General features: G+C 39.6%; 1 protein-coding gene across 1 annotated transcript in view; it reads right to left on the bottom strand.

The window, feature by feature from the left end:
- Positions 1-371: 371 nt before the first annotated feature.
- Positions 372-17,034, bottom strand: part of LOC136373372 (transmembrane 9 superfamily member 2-like) — a 30,218-nt gene continuing 13,555 nt past the window's right edge. The window contains exons 11-17 of the mRNA XM_066338280.1: positions 15,912-16,031; positions 15,677-15,734; positions 14,006-14,165; positions 13,045-13,196; positions 12,830-12,941; positions 12,247-12,418; positions 372-592 (exon numbers count right to left, since the gene is read on the bottom strand). Of these exons, the coding sequence (XP_066194377.1) occupies positions 525-592; positions 12,247-12,418; positions 12,830-12,941; positions 13,045-13,196; positions 14,006-14,165; positions 15,677-15,734; positions 15,912-16,031 (842 nt within the window). The 3' untranslated portion in view covers positions 372-524. The remainder of the gene's footprint in view (positions 593-12,246; positions 12,419-12,829; positions 12,942-13,044; positions 13,197-14,005; positions 14,166-15,676; positions 15,735-15,911; positions 16,032-17,034) is intronic.

The following is a 17,034-nucleotide window of genomic DNA, read 5'->3' as shown; positions in this document are numbered from 1 at the left end:
ATATTTTTAATAAAGTCTACATTACACTAAATGCATGTACATTTGTAAGAAGATAACCTAGTTGTAAAGAAGGTGCAGGATAATATGTACAATCATAGTTAAGTTAAAAAATTCACATTTTACATAGATTTACTTGATAGTCCCAGGCTTTCAGGGTATATAAATGTTAACCAAAAGAGGTAACAAAAAAACCCAAACCTTAGTCACAAGGAAATTCAGCTGGAGGACCATATAATGCAGTCCATTTTTCAAATAAACTAGTTCACAGAATTCTTATTTGTTCTAAATCAAATTTTGGATATAATTTTTTAATTACTATAATTAACATGTTCAATGAGTATACTGATGTAAACATTTTTGTTTATATCAAGATGGCAATAGTGCCATTTTCTTCAATAAAAATCTGTATTTTATGTTGTCTTCCATTTTTACAAATTTGAATAATTACACAGGATGTTTCTCAATACATGGTAAAAATTATCAAACAGTAAGGGAGATATGTTCAAAAGACACTTTGAAGCTTTTCAGTCCACCTTCACAACACTGTAAATCTTACTTACAAACCAGAAGCAGGCAAAAAATCCAATAGTCCCTGAAACAAGAAAGTAAAAAAGGTTAGTTTATCTTCCAGTTTCCCCTGAGAGAGAAATCTAATAAGTACTTCCCAGCAGGACAGAATGCAACATTGTAATCCAGCTAACTATACAGAAAAACAGCACTTCTTAAATTTAACAACAGACATTCATCCCCAGGCTAGGTTATTGATTTAGATCAAAGATGACTTTTAGGGACCAGGTTGATTCACGTATATTTAAGCTACTGATGACCGTGTTGCCACCACTATGAGCAGAGACACAAGCACCAGTTCAGAAACTGACTTTATAAAAACACACCCAGTCAGCCCCTACCTGTTTTTAAGGTCTACAATGCTTCACTGCCATCTATGAATTATGACACATAACTAGGCCTTGGAAAAATTCACCTGTCCCAGTTCTATATTCATTGTTCTCTATTTATACTTGAGAATAGAAATTTCTTCTTCTGTGTATCCTGTTACTTCCTTTTGTGTGGTTGGATAGGGACAGGCGCTCGGAAGATCTCAGTTGTAATGGGAAGAGCAGAGAACACTCCAACCCCCCAAAGATAAGCTATCACCACAAGAATGTAAGCTTCTACTAACATGTGCCAGTACTTTTCCATTCTCCCTTCTAACTCAGGAAGTGTGGCAAGACCCCTCTGACGTAGTGAAGAACCCCAGAGTATTTAAACTGCATGCTTGAGATAATAAACGCTTGTAACCGTCCACCAAATTGGCGTAAGCGTGTTACTAAGCCCGGCAACACAGGAGCATGTGTACGCCGTGCTATCATTCCTAAAGACCAGGCCGACACCGTTGCAGAAAAGAAACAGCAACAAGTGGTGCCGAAACCCGGGAAAGGAAGAAACCTCGGCGGACGGGATTTTCGCCTGGAAGGAGACAGCGGCAGTAGCGGCTGGCCCGATCTACTGCGGAGGAGACAGGGGGACGCCCCAAGAACCCGCGAACGGCATGGAAGCCTTAGCGAAGGTTGTAAGTCTAATGGAGGTCCACTGGGGAATACGGTGCGACCAAAGGGATTTATATCTTGCTATTGCAAGGCTTTTGGATTTGGGCGCAATACGGCGCCCTGTTGATATATTAAAATCAGAGGGGTGGGAGAGCTATACTGCTGCTCTGGCTGAAGATACTAAAGCCACCGGCAGTGGAAAAATTTTAAAAGCATGGGGAAAAGTTCAGAAAGCGTTGCGGAAAGCAATAGAAGAACAAGAAACTTGGAATGCTGCGAAAACATGTTTATTTGCCGTTACGCAGCAGAAAGGGGGGGCTACAGTACCATGGACCCCCCCGGGGATAACGAAATTAATAGCGGGAACATGCGGGGAGCGGGCACGTTACACCCTTCTCCGAGCCCATGCCCGAACCCCCCGGAGTCCATAGGAGACCCTCAGACCCTCCCGCGGGACCTCCCGGATCCAAAAACCCCCACGGAACCCCCCGAAAAAACAGCGGTTTTCCCAACCGTTCCTCCCTGTCGCCGCCGTCTCCGGGATCCGAGCGTGCTGGGCAGCAGCCCCTCCCCACAGCCTGAGATCGCGGCTTCACCAACCGCCGAGCCGTTGCGGCGGGCGGAAGAACGCGCGCGGTTTTTCTGGGGAGAGCTCGCACGGGAAGCGAAAAGCGCCACGAAAAAAGACGGCGCCGGAGCGCAAGTGGCGGCCCCGCCGCCGCCACCATATAGCCAAGATGGCGCCGACCGTATGGCACGGAAAACCCGGAAGCGCGAACCCCCGCGAGCGCGCGCGCGAGAGAGACTAGTAGAAGTCCGGACCTGCCGGTCTTCACAGCGCACGCGCGGGAGAGCGAGGGGGGGCGGATACCCGATCGGAAACCGCTCCCAATGCTACCATACAAGGGAGAAACCCCTCCTTGGGTGGGGCAGGGCGAGCCCAGGGGGTGGGAATGGGACCGCCCCCAAGAGGCGTGCCGGCGCCACCCCCGGGAGGAGGGGAGGGGCTGGACGCGGGAGGCGGAACAGGGCCGAACCCGAGGGGAAGACCGAACCCACCCGCGGAAGGCGGAACGGGGGCCGAGCCCGACAAAAAGGCATAGCAAACCGGAAGTCTACCAGCAGTCTGCTTCCGTCAATGAGTGGAGCGACAGCTCCGCAGCTAGCTCTATAGAGAGCTCCGAGTCCGATACAGAAACGGAGATAACAGAATTTATGAGGTTTCCAGCGAAACCGAGCAAAGCTTTTAACAATGTAAGGGAACAAACTCAGTACAAACTCACTGATTGGGGCAAAATAAAGGTAGCATGCGCTGAGTGGAAACCAGCTGCTACAATACATGCATTCCCCGGCAAATTAAAGAAGTCCCTCCTGTGAACGGGGTGAGGGGACAATCCAGGGCATGGAAAAGCACCCAGTTGGTGGCTATAACACTTCACACAAAAAAGGGACCAGAACAAACAGTTGCAATTTACCCTTACATTTTGCAAGATTCTCCACCCTTAATAGGAAGGGATGTCCTGGCTATGCTCGGAGTCAGAATCACAAATTTATAATGAGGGCCACTGCCGTACACCCTCTGCTGCCAATCAAATTGACTTGGAAATCATCAGACCCTGTATGGGTCGAGCAGTGGCCCCTGTCAGAGCCTCGAGTGGCAGCATTATTAGAACTGGTTGAACGGGAACTGCAAAAGGGTCACATAGAACCCTCCATAAGCCAAATCATCCTAGTTGAACAGTGGGTAAAGCATGGACAGTGGTCCTTCAAGGGTCGAAAGAGTGAGTGAATGTGCAAATTACCAGGCTCCAACCATCAGCATCCCGAGCGGTTGGACCCAACAAGGTGATTAAAAGCACGCAGACAAAGAGAAACATGACCTACCCCAAAGCCTTACCCACAAGCGTCACCAAAATCCCAACTAGCGATGCAAAAGCCCTTCAGATAGACCGTTTAGCCAGGTCAGACCCAGACCCAATCCTTCGTATGTTAGAAGCTACCTTCCTATCCCTGAACGAATCTAACCCTAACCTAACCAATTCCTGTTGGCTTTGTTATGATGTCCAACCCCCTTTCTATGAAGGAGTTGCTTTAAACACCCCATTCAGTTACTCCGCAGCTGATGCACCTCACCAGTGCAGATGGGACACACCCCGCAGAGGTATTACCCTGAGTCAAGTCACAGGTCGAGGCAGATGTTTTGGTAATGCAACCCTAGCTGAGCGAAAAGGGAATGTCTGCACCAGAGTTGTAAAGCCCAGCAGAAAAAACAATAAGTGGGTAGTTCAGTCTGCGTCAGCCATGTGGGTTTGTCAGAGATCTGGAGTAAGTCCTTGTGTATTTCTTCCCAAGTTCAATGATTCTAACGACTTCTGTGTCCAAGTTCTGATTGTTCCTAGGGTCCTGTACCACTCAGACGAAGAAGTGTACAACCTCTTCGAAGAATCCAGCAGACTCCACAAAAGAGAGATAATGACAAGTATAACTACCGCAATGTTGCTCGGCCTAGGAGCAGCCGGAACGACTACAGGTGTTTCGGCCCTAGCAACGCAACATCAAGGTCTGTCTCAGCTACAAATGACCATAGACGAGGACTTGCAGAGAATTGAGAAATCTATTTCCTACTTAGAGAAGTCAGTCTCCTCGCTCTCAGAAGTGGTCCTGCAGAACAGGCAAGGACTGGACCTCCTGTTCATTGCAGCAAGGAGGCCTGTGTGCCGCCTTGAAAGAGGAATGCTGCTTCTATGCGGACCACACCGGAGTTGTCAGAGACTCCATGGCAGAACTCCGAAACAGACTGGCTCAGAGACAGAAAGATAGGGAAGCTCAGCAAGGCTGGTTCGAATCTAGGTTTAACCAATCCCCATGGTTAACCACTTTAATTTCCACTTTGGTAGGCCCGTTGGCAATGCTACTTTTAGCTGCTACCTTCGGACCATGCCTGCTGAACAAGATAGTCTCATTTGTCAAAGCTCGCCTAGAACAGACTAACATTCTGTTCATAGGCCAACATGAAATGCTGTGAATTAATCAAAGAACATTGCCAGTCACGAGATTTTCCAAACTTGCCTGGCAAAAACTTACTCAGGTTTCCAAACTTCTTTTTCCCTTATTAAACCCTAACCTTCTACCTCATTTAGTGCCTATATATATATATATATATATATATATATATATGACTACCTCGTTCTTTTGTAAAAGAGGGGGGGGGAGATGTGGTTGGATAGGGACAGGCGCTCGGAAGATCTCAGTTGTAACGGGAAGAGCAGAGAACACTCCAACCCCCCAAAGATAAGCTATCACCACAAGAATGTAAGCTTCTACTATCATGTGCCAGTACTTTTCCATTCTCCCTTCTAACTCAGGACGTGTAGCAAGACCCCTCTGACGTAGTGAAGAATCCCAGAGTATTTAAACTGAATGTTTGAGATAATAAACGCTTGTAAGCGTCCACCAAATTGGCGTAAGCGTGTTACTAAGCCCGGCGACACAGGAGCATGTGTACGCCATGCTGTCATTCCTAAAGACCAGGCCGCCGCCGTTGCAGAAAAGAAACAGCAACACTTTTGGCAAAGGAATGCTCTGAGTGCTACAGCAGCTGGAAGCAAGCAGCAAGTGAAAGCAGCAGTGACAAACCAAAACACAATGAGATTAGTATATACCAATTTTCTATTTTTAAACTGATGAACAAATTTGTGGGTTTTGCCAACAATCACTAGTATTGGGTAACTGCAAAGACACTGTCCATCACATTTACTTTTAAATTACTTTAAAAACTTCATATGCAAGGAGACAGAGTCCCAGTCAATTTAGTCTTCAGCCTCTAAAGGAAGCAATGCACTGCTCCTCACACTTTTACCTAGTTGTAAACTGCCACAGAGATGTTAACCCTTAACAGATAAAAAAAGGGAAGATCACAATTGCACTGAATTCCCTCTCAAAGATACAGCTACATGCTAGCCCTGGGATAGCCCTTCCCAGTTCCACTGCAGGCACTCACAAGATCATGCACTCAGCTCCTCCAGTTTTATATTATCCTTTTCTGTCTGTACAGCCCACGTTAACATCAGGTCCAATCTCTTTCACTATTGTGACTGACTTAATAACTAGAAGATTCTTTATTAGGCATTTGGGGTTTTTTTACATGAGTTACATTTCTGTCTTTCAGACCACATCTACACATTTCCCAAGCAAGCAACCCATCTTGGGATGCTTATCATCTGTATGCCAGTTCTTACATTCCTCATGCTACCATATATATTTTCAGTTAAAGGCTTTTTGATCTACTATTATTTTATGCCACAGATTACCCTTTTCTTCCAAGTTTGCAGTTGTTATTCTCTGAAACAGTAGGAGACAGCAGATTTATGGCTGTTGATAGGAAATCAGACACCAACCACACAAGGGATGTAATTCCTTTGTAGACTTGACATCACTAAGTCTTCGCAGTTCGTGATCATATCTCACTTCTTCCTGCTGTGTCAAATACTCCAATACCAGCATTATCACTCTAAGCCTTACTCTCACATTTTTGTCCTAATAATGGTTCTCAGCCTCTGCTTCCTGGTTGTTTTTATAAAATAGCCCACTCCAAGTCTTTTATGGCTTTGAAAGCAGTTTCTTTCAAATGTTTAACAGATTAGATACCTTAAAAATTTATCTGCTGTTCTAGAACAAAAGTATACTATTATAACAAAAATGTACAACTATCCCAAGAATGACGGCTACTATAGTTTTCTGAGCATGCCACAACTTACTATGGCAACACACACTATATCCACATATTTTCCTCCAATCCTTGCTAGTCTGAATCTTTATAATACATCAGTTTTCTATAAAACATTGCCTCCATCATAACAGAACTTGAAGACTTCATGCTATGAACAAGCATTTTATCTAGAAACAGATTTTCACAGGTTTCAGTAACATTGATTTTCAGCTCCCCCTCCTAAAAAAAAGGTCTGTTTAGCAAATCAAAGACCAAGTACACCCTGCTCATTTTTCAAACTTTATTAAAAATTTTGCCAATGTACTGGAAGCAGAGTAAGACACTTTTAAAGTGGTAACGTTTGTCAGATACCAGATTTGAATCATGAACTCAGGAGAGAAAGGCAACACTCATCACCAAGACACAGCCTCAGGTAGTCAGAACCTCAGAACCTTCTCTGGTGAGCAGAGATTCCTTCTGCTGCTACCTCTACATCAATAATTGGGGCTTACCAGCACTGTAATTTCCTCTTCCCTCCCATGAGCAAATATATCCTACGAACTCCATAAGTAGATAGCTCTTGGGACCAGAAACATCAAAAACAGAACATCAAACTAAAGACCCCACATTTGTCAAAGGTACCTCTCTTAAACAGCCACATGATGCTCTAAGATCAGAATAGTTTAAAGGTGCTGGCACAAACTATGTTGAAAACCGGTTTTAGTGTTTTTTTTTTTTTTTTTTTTTTTTTAAATAGCATGGGCCAAACAGACTAGAAGCTCCTAAAGGCTCAGGTCAGCAGAGTTGTGTTGACATTGCAACCAGTATTACTGGACAGAAATTAATGTAAGGTAAGAGAACATTATTTATAAGGTTCGCCTGAACAGTTCATTTACCTACATGATTGCTTATGTTAGTGCAAAAAAAAGCTCATTTTTTGCCTTTATTTTTAGGAACATGAACCACAGCACAGTGTCTGGTTCCACTGAAATCCAGTATGTTTTCCACCTCAGCCCTTGGGGTGCTTGTGATTCCATGAACACAATAAGGCCCACAAAAGGTAAAGCAGCAAAAAAGCTTCTGATTTCCTACATAGTAATAAATATGCCAGTCAAAGGGATCTGCAAATGAGTAGCAATTGGGGAAGAAAAATAGCTCTGAACTACCGTGGCTTGTTTGAAAATTCTAGCCAGAATGTTTTCTACATTTTCTATGTTTTACCCCATTTCACAGATTTCTCACTTGCTCCAGATTTGAGCACTTTATACTGGACAGCACTTCATACTGGATTGTAGCCCTGGTTTTGTGCCTGAGATGCTTTGGTTTTCTGAAATTCTTTTCCCAGGAAATTTTCTGTAAACAAGAGAAGTGTTTTTGTAACTGTACTATGTTATTCATTCCTTTTCCTATGAGGGACCTCTTCTTGATGTCCCTCTGGTCTGACCAATGTGAGTGGTTTGCCTTTGTGTCACCAATCAAATTGGTCTGTGTAAAATAGTATATAAGAGAGACACATCCCAAAAATAAAGGAGTCATTTTCAGCTATCTGAATCTCAGAGTCTGTGTTGTTGTGGTGTAAAACAGTGTCTCTGGATCTTTAGACTAGTGCTGACAAGTATACAGGTTCTCAGATTCTCCTTTTAACTACTTTGACTAAAGCCAATCTTAAAACAGATAACTGCACACTGTTTCCTACACCTGTACCTCTACCCAGTAAAATTTCTATTATTAGTGGCAGTAGTTAAAATCCAACCTTGCCATCTCGCATTGCATGGTTTGAAATGTATTTTCTTGAAGAGCATAGGTATTGAGCAGTATTGAGCAGTATTGAGCAGTATTGAGCATTTTTCAGTATTGAGCATTTTTCTAAGCTCATCTTGCACCAAAATTAAAATCATCCCTTATTAAAATGAGCCTCTCATTAGAACAGAAGTATTTAGGTAAGGTTTACATAAGACCACATCAGTATGTTGCTTTATGTTGCTTTTATTTGTCTCTTTGAAAACACATTCAAATTGAAACCCAAGTTTTGAAGCACTATCAACAAGAAGCACACCTCTGCAGCTCAAGCTTGTCTGACAGACATTAATGAACACAACATGACAGAGAACAAATACTCAAAGGTGTTTTTGGTAAAGCCATTAAAAAAAAATACCTAGTACTAAGTACTTTAAAAAAATAAACACCCCCCCACCATAACAACAACAACGACCCAAACAAAGCAACAAACAAAAAAAAGCCCACAGAAAAAACCTAAAACCCCAAACAAATAAATAAAATATCCCACTAGTTGAAAGAGTTGAGATCATTACATTTATTTTCTGATTGGTCTAAACTCCTTTACATTTTAAGGTTTTTATATCTTTCACATGCACATCTCTATCAAATGACCCAGCACCAAGCCTAACACCAATTGCTCCAATGAGCCTGTATAATCTGTTTGGTTTAATCCAATATAACAAATTAGTTTCTTGGGTAGTGTTTACTTTACCCAATCCTAACCGCTCACCAACTTAAACTGAATGAAAAAGCACCTGAACGGTCTGCATTGAAGAACTCACTGTTGTGGGATATGTCTTTATTTTTCCCCTAAGGAGGTGACCTGCATATTTTAGGATTCTACCTTTAAATAATCCCTACTAGCCTAGGAAAGTGATGCCATTCCAGTGCACAGCGGCTCACTGCATGTCATTGATCATTCTAGGGAAGTACAGGTAAAATATCTTTTGCAGGAGCCATTTAAAATTCACAAACCCAGATATGAAAATGACTCAAGACACATCTTTAGCCAAGAAGCAGGATATGTCCAAAAATCCCTTTATACTTAGTGGGGAGACACTGACATCTCCATTGTTTTTTGATGATCTTGTCCTCAGCTTTATATTCCACTGAATAGTCTGGTCTGCACTATATATACTACCACTTTCTGATACACAGAAACAAGAAGTTATACACAAAGCCAGCATCAAACTGAGTAAAGGACAGTTATTAGTAAACCAGGTTAAATTCAAAATTAGAAACAAGGATTATTGCACAGAATAATGTCAAAATACATTAAGCAGACTCTTCTGCTCTACTCATCTCTTCTAGCTTTATTGTTTAATGAAGTAAAAAGAATTCAGAGCATGAGTAGATTGTAAGAAAGCAAACAGAAAAGCACTCTGCAGTTGGCTGATACTTCTCATGTACCTTAAAAGCTCTCCATATCATACTGGTTTCAATCACCGCACAGTGGTGGGTGTTTCAGAATCTTAGATTCTAAACACAACCTACCCAGAAGATCAAAACTCAATTTTGAAAATGGCATTAACTTACAAGTGAAAATGATGTTCAAAAATATAGGTCACTGTAAAGAAACATGCTTTGACTATGTTCAGCATTTTTTTGCCTCCACGAATAAAATACATGTAATCATGTAGCTATCCCCATCCAACCACACTTGTTATTTCTTGAAAGATTAGCTGCACTTGGTACATTAAAATCAAATTGTCTGGTTTGGGTGTGCACACCATCAGATTTCACTGGTCAGATTATATTAGTCGGTGCTGCCATACAAGCATTCAGTTCCTATTTAATTATGCATTATGATCCCTTTGATAATGCTCTGGGTAACACAACATGCTGCCATGGAGGAAGTATTAACACTGCCCTTTATATTTCAGTCAGAGTTGCTGAGACCTAGTAGGCAAGAATACAGAAAACCAAAATACCCAGTGCTAACTTAAATGGAACAGATCATGGTCCCATTTTTGGTACACTATTGATGCAAACTGTGCAAAATTACATTAGCAAACTCCTTCACCTCCAGAAACTGTGATGGACTGAACCCTTATTTTCTAAAACAATGGCTGCTAAGGAATATTTTACAAAACAAAGCAAAGTTAGGTGTCTTCTGTTTATGCCATTTGTCCAGAACAGCTTATAGTTCAGGCCCAAAAATCTATCACCTAACTAAATATGGAAAAGAAACTTATCACAGCATTTTGCATTAGCAAGAATTTATTATGCACTCCATGTATCCGTTGTACCCATTAGCTTTCTAGTGACTAGCTGTTCTATTAAATGTCAAAAAAAGGAGGACCATGTAGTAGCTTTCCTCATGAGCTACAAAAGCAGCATAGGGAGCACCATTGTGGTTTTTTCCAAAAGAAAAAGACGATACTGCAAAAATAACAGCAGCAAAGTTTATTATTGTACTTCAGGGGCCTCACTGGCCTTCATATCGAGAACTCCAGGATGAGCATATCTGAAGTTCTTAACACCATTTCAGCAGCTGCCACGACAATTTCAATTATCATTTTATATATGAAAGGGACATTTTTAATTCTACCAATTTGCATATTATAAGTGATATTGAAATTGGCAGGATAGCAACTAACCTATGCTAAAACCCAGACACATATTAACATATTGCTTTAGTATAAAAGTCATTAAAACATTTCAGACTATTGTTTTTGGGTTTTTTTAAATATAGATAGACAGATATTATAGAAGACGTTTGGAGCTTGTCTGTTTCACCACGATGTAAGCAGAGGTTTGACTGGCAATATGCAAACTTCCATGTTTGCCTTCTAATAATTAAAAAAAAAGGAAAAAATTAAATCCTCCATGTTTTTTCCCCTGCTTCTTTTTAGATTTTTTTATTGTCCTTCCTAGAAGAGACACATTTCTAAAGAACAAAAACCAGCAATAAGTGACAGTTTCTGTTATTTAATATCATTTCTACAGAATAACTGCTTTGTTCATACACATGCAGGAATTTTCAGTTTTTTATGAACAGTGATTTTTTTGCTTTGTGTCAACCAGTAGTAGAAAAAACAAGGATGAAAGAGGTCCTTCTCACTGCTACACTGACAAACGAAGTCTGATGCTAAGACTTACTTTCATTACCTATTTTAACCACTCTTTTTCAACTGCATTTAACTGCACTTGACTAAAAGATGCATTTCACAAAGTGAACACAAAGTAATCACAGCAGCTTTCAACAAACAGGCAGAAGTTGTTAAAAAGTAGCAATATAAACTACTATACCATCCACAGAGAAATCCTGTATTACAAGTCTTTGGAGTGACTATCACAGCTTTTTTATGAACAGCCCATCATATATGAACAAGCATTTTCTCTAGTTCTGTCATTGCAGTATTTCATGAAGCCAAGCAGTGATGCCTAAAAGGTCTGACTTCATGTGTTAAATCTACATATACAACAGCAGCAGTATTATGAACACAAAGATAAAACACTCATAGCTATTTTTCAAGGCCAGTATCTTTCAAAGAGCTTCTTATTTCACTAACACATGGTAAATTTGGCACAGATTTCTCATCAAATCAACCTCGAAAATATTGTTTCAGTCAAGTGATTATGAACATTAAAATAATCCTGTAGAAGACACTCGGTCTGCATGAGTTACATGAGAAAAGTTGGACAACTAACACTGGAGAGCCATATTTCAAATTGGTTCCTCCAGTTAAGGTACATTTCCATCATTATGAAGTGGTTTAATGAGCAGGTAAGACAACTCTAACAGTACTAAAACTCTATCTTGCCAACATTCACTTCTTCCCCAGCACCAGCCTCCTTCACTTGCTGATAGTGAAAGCTGAAAATATCTTTTATCCTCCATACACAGAGTGAAAATATCTCTTAACTACAGAACGTCTAGAACCAATTACAAAATCCAGAATCAAGTTAATACTCGATATCAAAGTGAACAAGAACAGGCCTTTGAAAATATAATGGTTTGAACTCACTGCTAATATAATATTCAACAAAGGAAAATTAATTCTACCATAAATAAATGTAATTTCAAGTTAGGAAGAAAATGTAAAAAATATCTCACTGTGCTGCGTGGTGTCACAAATCATATAAGTTACACCACCTAAAGAGCCATAAATTGCATTTAATATTTCATGTAATCTAAATTTCACCTATTGTTTCTCATTTCAAAACCAGAGCCCTCTATATTAATTTTAGTTTGAACATTGTGCTTACCTGTGAAAAGGAAAAAAATCAAGACCATAATCATAGTGTAACCAAAGTATAAAATGGTGCTGGCAGTTCCTGTTATCTGGAGTTTGGAGAAGAAGTAATGGACTGCATAGATAAAGAGATAAACTGCTGTAAAGCTGCTGGTCAAGAACGACCTCCACCACCAGTGATAGTCCTGAAAGAAACAATAAACCACTCACTAAGAATCATCATGTAGGAAATGGAATATAGATAAGATGGTAAAAAATAACATTGTCTTATGAAACACATTTAATTCTGCAAAATTTGGCTCAGAAAAATTCCAACATGGCACGTAGATATTTTCTTTCTTCAAAGTCAGCTGTATTGCTTCCACTAGGAAGATGAAATTACTCTAAAATCAAAGCTGTTTTTGTTTATCTGTTGCCAGCAGTGGATTTTGAAGCAAAAGGCACATTTCAGAAGAGGGGCTAAGACAGGCATGCCAAGGCTGAAAATGCAATCAGTTCATAGTGTCCAGCACTTCACAGTGTATGTGAATACCTCACCTGTATGTCTAACATCTTCCAGCTACAAGACATATCTACATCAGAACTGTAACTTTTACCTCTGCACACAGATGAAAGTAGCACAGCAAAACTGTAGCTTCCGAACACGTAATTAGAAGAATTATAAAAACTAGGAACAGGAATCCAAACATGTAATACATCTGATGAGACCTAAAATTAAAAACAAAAACATATTATTAGCTTTGGGATGTTCAAACTCACTGTGTGTATTATCAAACTTGTATAACCAGAGGGAAAAAAAAGTGATACTCACCAAATGCTATTCAGAATGAAAAAAAGTTGAATAAAAATACAGCCAAAGGGTAAGATACCACCCATGATGATACCAGGCAATGGCTTTGTGAAAAATGACTGCTCTGGGATTTGGCGAGGAATCTGGTTTGTACGCACTGGATGTTCAATAGGCTGCAGAAAAAAATAATAGAAATAAGAGATGAATTATTACAACATAAATAAGATTACATTTCTCTAGTATTAGTATATAAAGACTTGATAAACATAACTATATTTTCCATCATAAGCCATCACAAATTATCAAGTAGTACTGACCTGAAGTTATGAGTTTTGCCCCTTTACATGGTAGAAAATTAAGAGTTTGTAGTAAGAAAAAAGGTTAGTTTAGAAATTCATATTTTTTTTCTTTTCCTTTGCTTCTCTTAGTGTGTGTTAATAAAATCTGTTTATCTTAAGTTGAGACCTGTTTTGCCTTTTTCTCCCAAAATCCTATCTCCCAGTCAGCAAGTAAAATTCAGTGAATGTAAAACCACCACAGCAAGGCAGAACACAAAGAAAATAAATCTGTTCAGTCCTTAATTAAAAACAAAATAAAATTTTAAAAAATCCAATAACATTGCCTTTTTCTTAGCTGTCTGGCATTACTTCAAACTAGTGAAGTACAAAACTGAAGCCTCTCCGAAGCACTACTTCAAAACTCAGCAATACTATCGAGGTATTGCTGAAGCACAAAAAGCAAGTAAGAGCTCCAAGAACATTATTAAAACCTCATTCTAGTGAATGTACAGAAAAAACCTGTTTGGTGTGACATTACAAATATATACTCTGTTTAAATATCAAGACAGTAAAATATTGTTTAGAATCATGGGATCACAGATGTTTCAATCCAACCAGATCCTGCCTAGAACTCTTGCTTAGAGATTCAATGGCTCAATTACAGAGGACAGGTGTGTTTCAAAACTGTATTCAAAGGGTCCTACCTTCTCTTTGAAGCCAAAATAGGCACCAACAAAGGTTAGTGGGACTGAAATTCCAAACCACATAGCAAGGATAGCAACCAAAGTACCAAAAGGAATGGCAGCTGAGGAGCCTTTCACCCACAGAATGAGATTCATAATGAAGAAATCAGCAAAGACAATCCTGAAAAATAAAATCAGAAAATATATTAAAATATTCAAGAAAGAATAAATATCACTTAGTATTACAAAATGTAAATCAGTTAAAATAAATGTAGCTTCTTTCAATTTTCCAGTTTCCCAACAGTCCTAGTTCCTTTCACCACCGGTGCAGTTAAGGTAAAAATGCCTGCACCACCCAGTGCTTGTAATGTAGGTACCTATGGTAAAGCCATTATTTAAATAAAGACTCTACGTAACACTAAAAAGTAATAGAAACATGCCACTGAAAAAATCTATACAAAGAATGGAAAAATACAGAAAAAAATTAAAAACTCCTTATCTGAACCTTGTTTCCTATTAAAACAATAAATATTTCCTTTATTTATGTACTTTATAAATAGTAAATTACGTCTGAATAAATACAGTGATAGCAAAATCTCCTATTTAGGAAGCCCCAGGGACTCTCACAACAGACCTAATGTGCTGCTGCAGTTTGTATCACAAAGGGAAGGGGAGATTAAAAAGGGCTCTGCTCTACAACAGAAATATTTGTATAAGCATGGAGATACACATATTAAGTAGCCCATGCTTCTGGAGAATTTAAAGAAAGACTGCATGAGTTACGATTTGTCTCCAGAACTGCTTTTTCCTCCTCCGTTAAACACATCTGCCTCATTTTCTAAACATCCTGGACAAAAACTAGAAAATAACTCAGAGATGAGAATCAATGTGTTGTTGAATCAATGAGATGAAGATTTCAAACATCCCATTCTGAAAACAAAGCAGAACGTTCATTCTGCAAAGGAACCCCAAATAAAAACAAGCTTGTGTTAATTGCCATTAAGAAGAAATACCTTAAGAAATTTATAATATTTTCTTCCACTTTTGCCAAGGATATTTACCAAGGGATAACTTCATGTACTCAAAGTTGTAACCAAAAAACATGGAAGACTTGCAGAATAAAGTAGTTTCTACTTCCTGTCCCCACTAACTCTCACAAAAGGTCATAAGTGCTATGAGAAAACAAAAGGTTGAAGTGCTATTGCCTTTCCCAAGCAGGACAGTATTTGCCACACTGTATAGTATGATACACACTACAGCCATATCCCAAACTGGACACCACCTACATTTATGTAAGAAGATGATAACCAGAATTACCTGGAACATACTGAGTACTGCAGTACCAAACTGAGCACAGTGCTGGGGTAATTCCAATGTTCTGGTGCAGTGATTCCCAAAGGCTGTGACACAACCTTGCAAGAGATTTGCCCCATTCCTCCGACCCCCATAGCTGACAACAAAACAAGAAGCCAAGAATCTAGCTGTGTTCTAGACTACCAGGCTCCAGCTCCTCAGAATTCACTTTTCTTTATATTCACAGACAGGCAATGCACAAAAGGAACAGCAGCTTGGGAGTACCATAAACAAAATCACACAGACAAGCATCATAATTGGCTTTTCCCCAACTCCTTTCCACTTCAGATTTGTCTATACTTAAGAATGAAGGAAAGAATGAGGGGAAACAATACTAACCCAGGGCAGAGCAGAGCTGTAAGCAAGACATTGGTCTTCCACTTCTCACCTCTGAATGCTGAGGAGAAAAAGTAAAAACAATTTCAAGGTCAAGACTTTTTCCAACTGCTTTGCAGAATGGCAGCAAGAAGCAGATATGCTGTCTGAGACACCAGCTCCAGCTGGAGGTATATATTCAGCCCAGCAATTCTGAATTTAACATGTTGTGTTACATTAAATAAATGCATGTACTTACTCTTGTACATTCTAGCAGACACATAACCAGCTGGAGTTCCCAGTAAGACCCACAACACAACTGCACAGGTCATCAAAGCACCACGGTTGGCAGGAGAAAGGAAACCAAGGCAAGCTAGGACTAAAGAAACAAAAAGATTTAGTTATTTGTGGACACATGTCAAAATACTCCTATAACACAGATCACTGTGAAGGTTTATTCCTTTCACTACCACATATTTAAATGAAGGCTGAGTGCATAAGCTCTTGTACAACCTCATCACATGAAAATACACTTAATGGCACTGTTTCATTCAAAAACATTATTTCCATCTCATCTCTTAAATAGAAGGTTTCTCATAGCCAAAAGGCTGAAAAATAAAATGCTGCCATCCATCAAAAGCATTTTCTCTTGCCACCAATTTTTTCTATACTACTTACACTGATTGTGCAGGAAAATATCACTGCTAAGCAAGATACAGAGTTGCGATCAGCACTGAAAGACAAGCCTATCAAAAAAATTCTAGTAATCTTACAGTATCATGCAATAAATAGAAAAAAGCAGCTCCCCTATGAAAGACCAAGATCTGAATTAAACCTGGAGAACAAAATTTGAAAGATTCTTCTTTTGAACTAAGTGTCAGTGTACTTTCCAATTCTACTGTACAGTAAGAAAAGGAATGCTCATAAACTTTACAGATAAACAATAATAAAATACCATCTCGTGACAGGTTACATAATCACATGCATATATAGCTATTTATGGCAGGCTCTCATTATCTCAGCATTGTGTCAGTACTATTTCACTGGCGTGCACTCTTGCTCATATTTCTGTATGGCTACAGGCTCATGTCAAACATATTGGACAGAAAAGGTTCCCAGAACATTAAAGCTTTGATTAAATCTTCAAACTTGCATCACTGGACCCTTGGATAATTTACACCATGCAAAACTGTGTTTTTAAAAAGAAATTTGTAAGAAGCAAGTTTGATTTCTGAATTCATGAAGAATCTGCATTACTCCAGATATCACAATGTTTTCAATGACAATGCTTAAAACAGCATTACTGAAGCTATCTAATTACTGTTATGAAATTGCATTAATATTTTATGTTACTAAAGGAAGGACTTCATTTCCAAAAGAAG

Source organism: Sylvia atricapilla, chromosome W (genome assembly GCF_009819655.1).
Source record: "Sylvia atricapilla isolate bSylAtr1 chromosome W, bSylAtr1.pri, whole genome shotgun sequence".
NCBI lineage: Eukaryota > Metazoa > Chordata > Aves > Passeriformes > Sylviidae > Sylvia > Sylvia atricapilla.
This window is presented reverse-complemented; position numbering and strand designations above follow the sequence as displayed.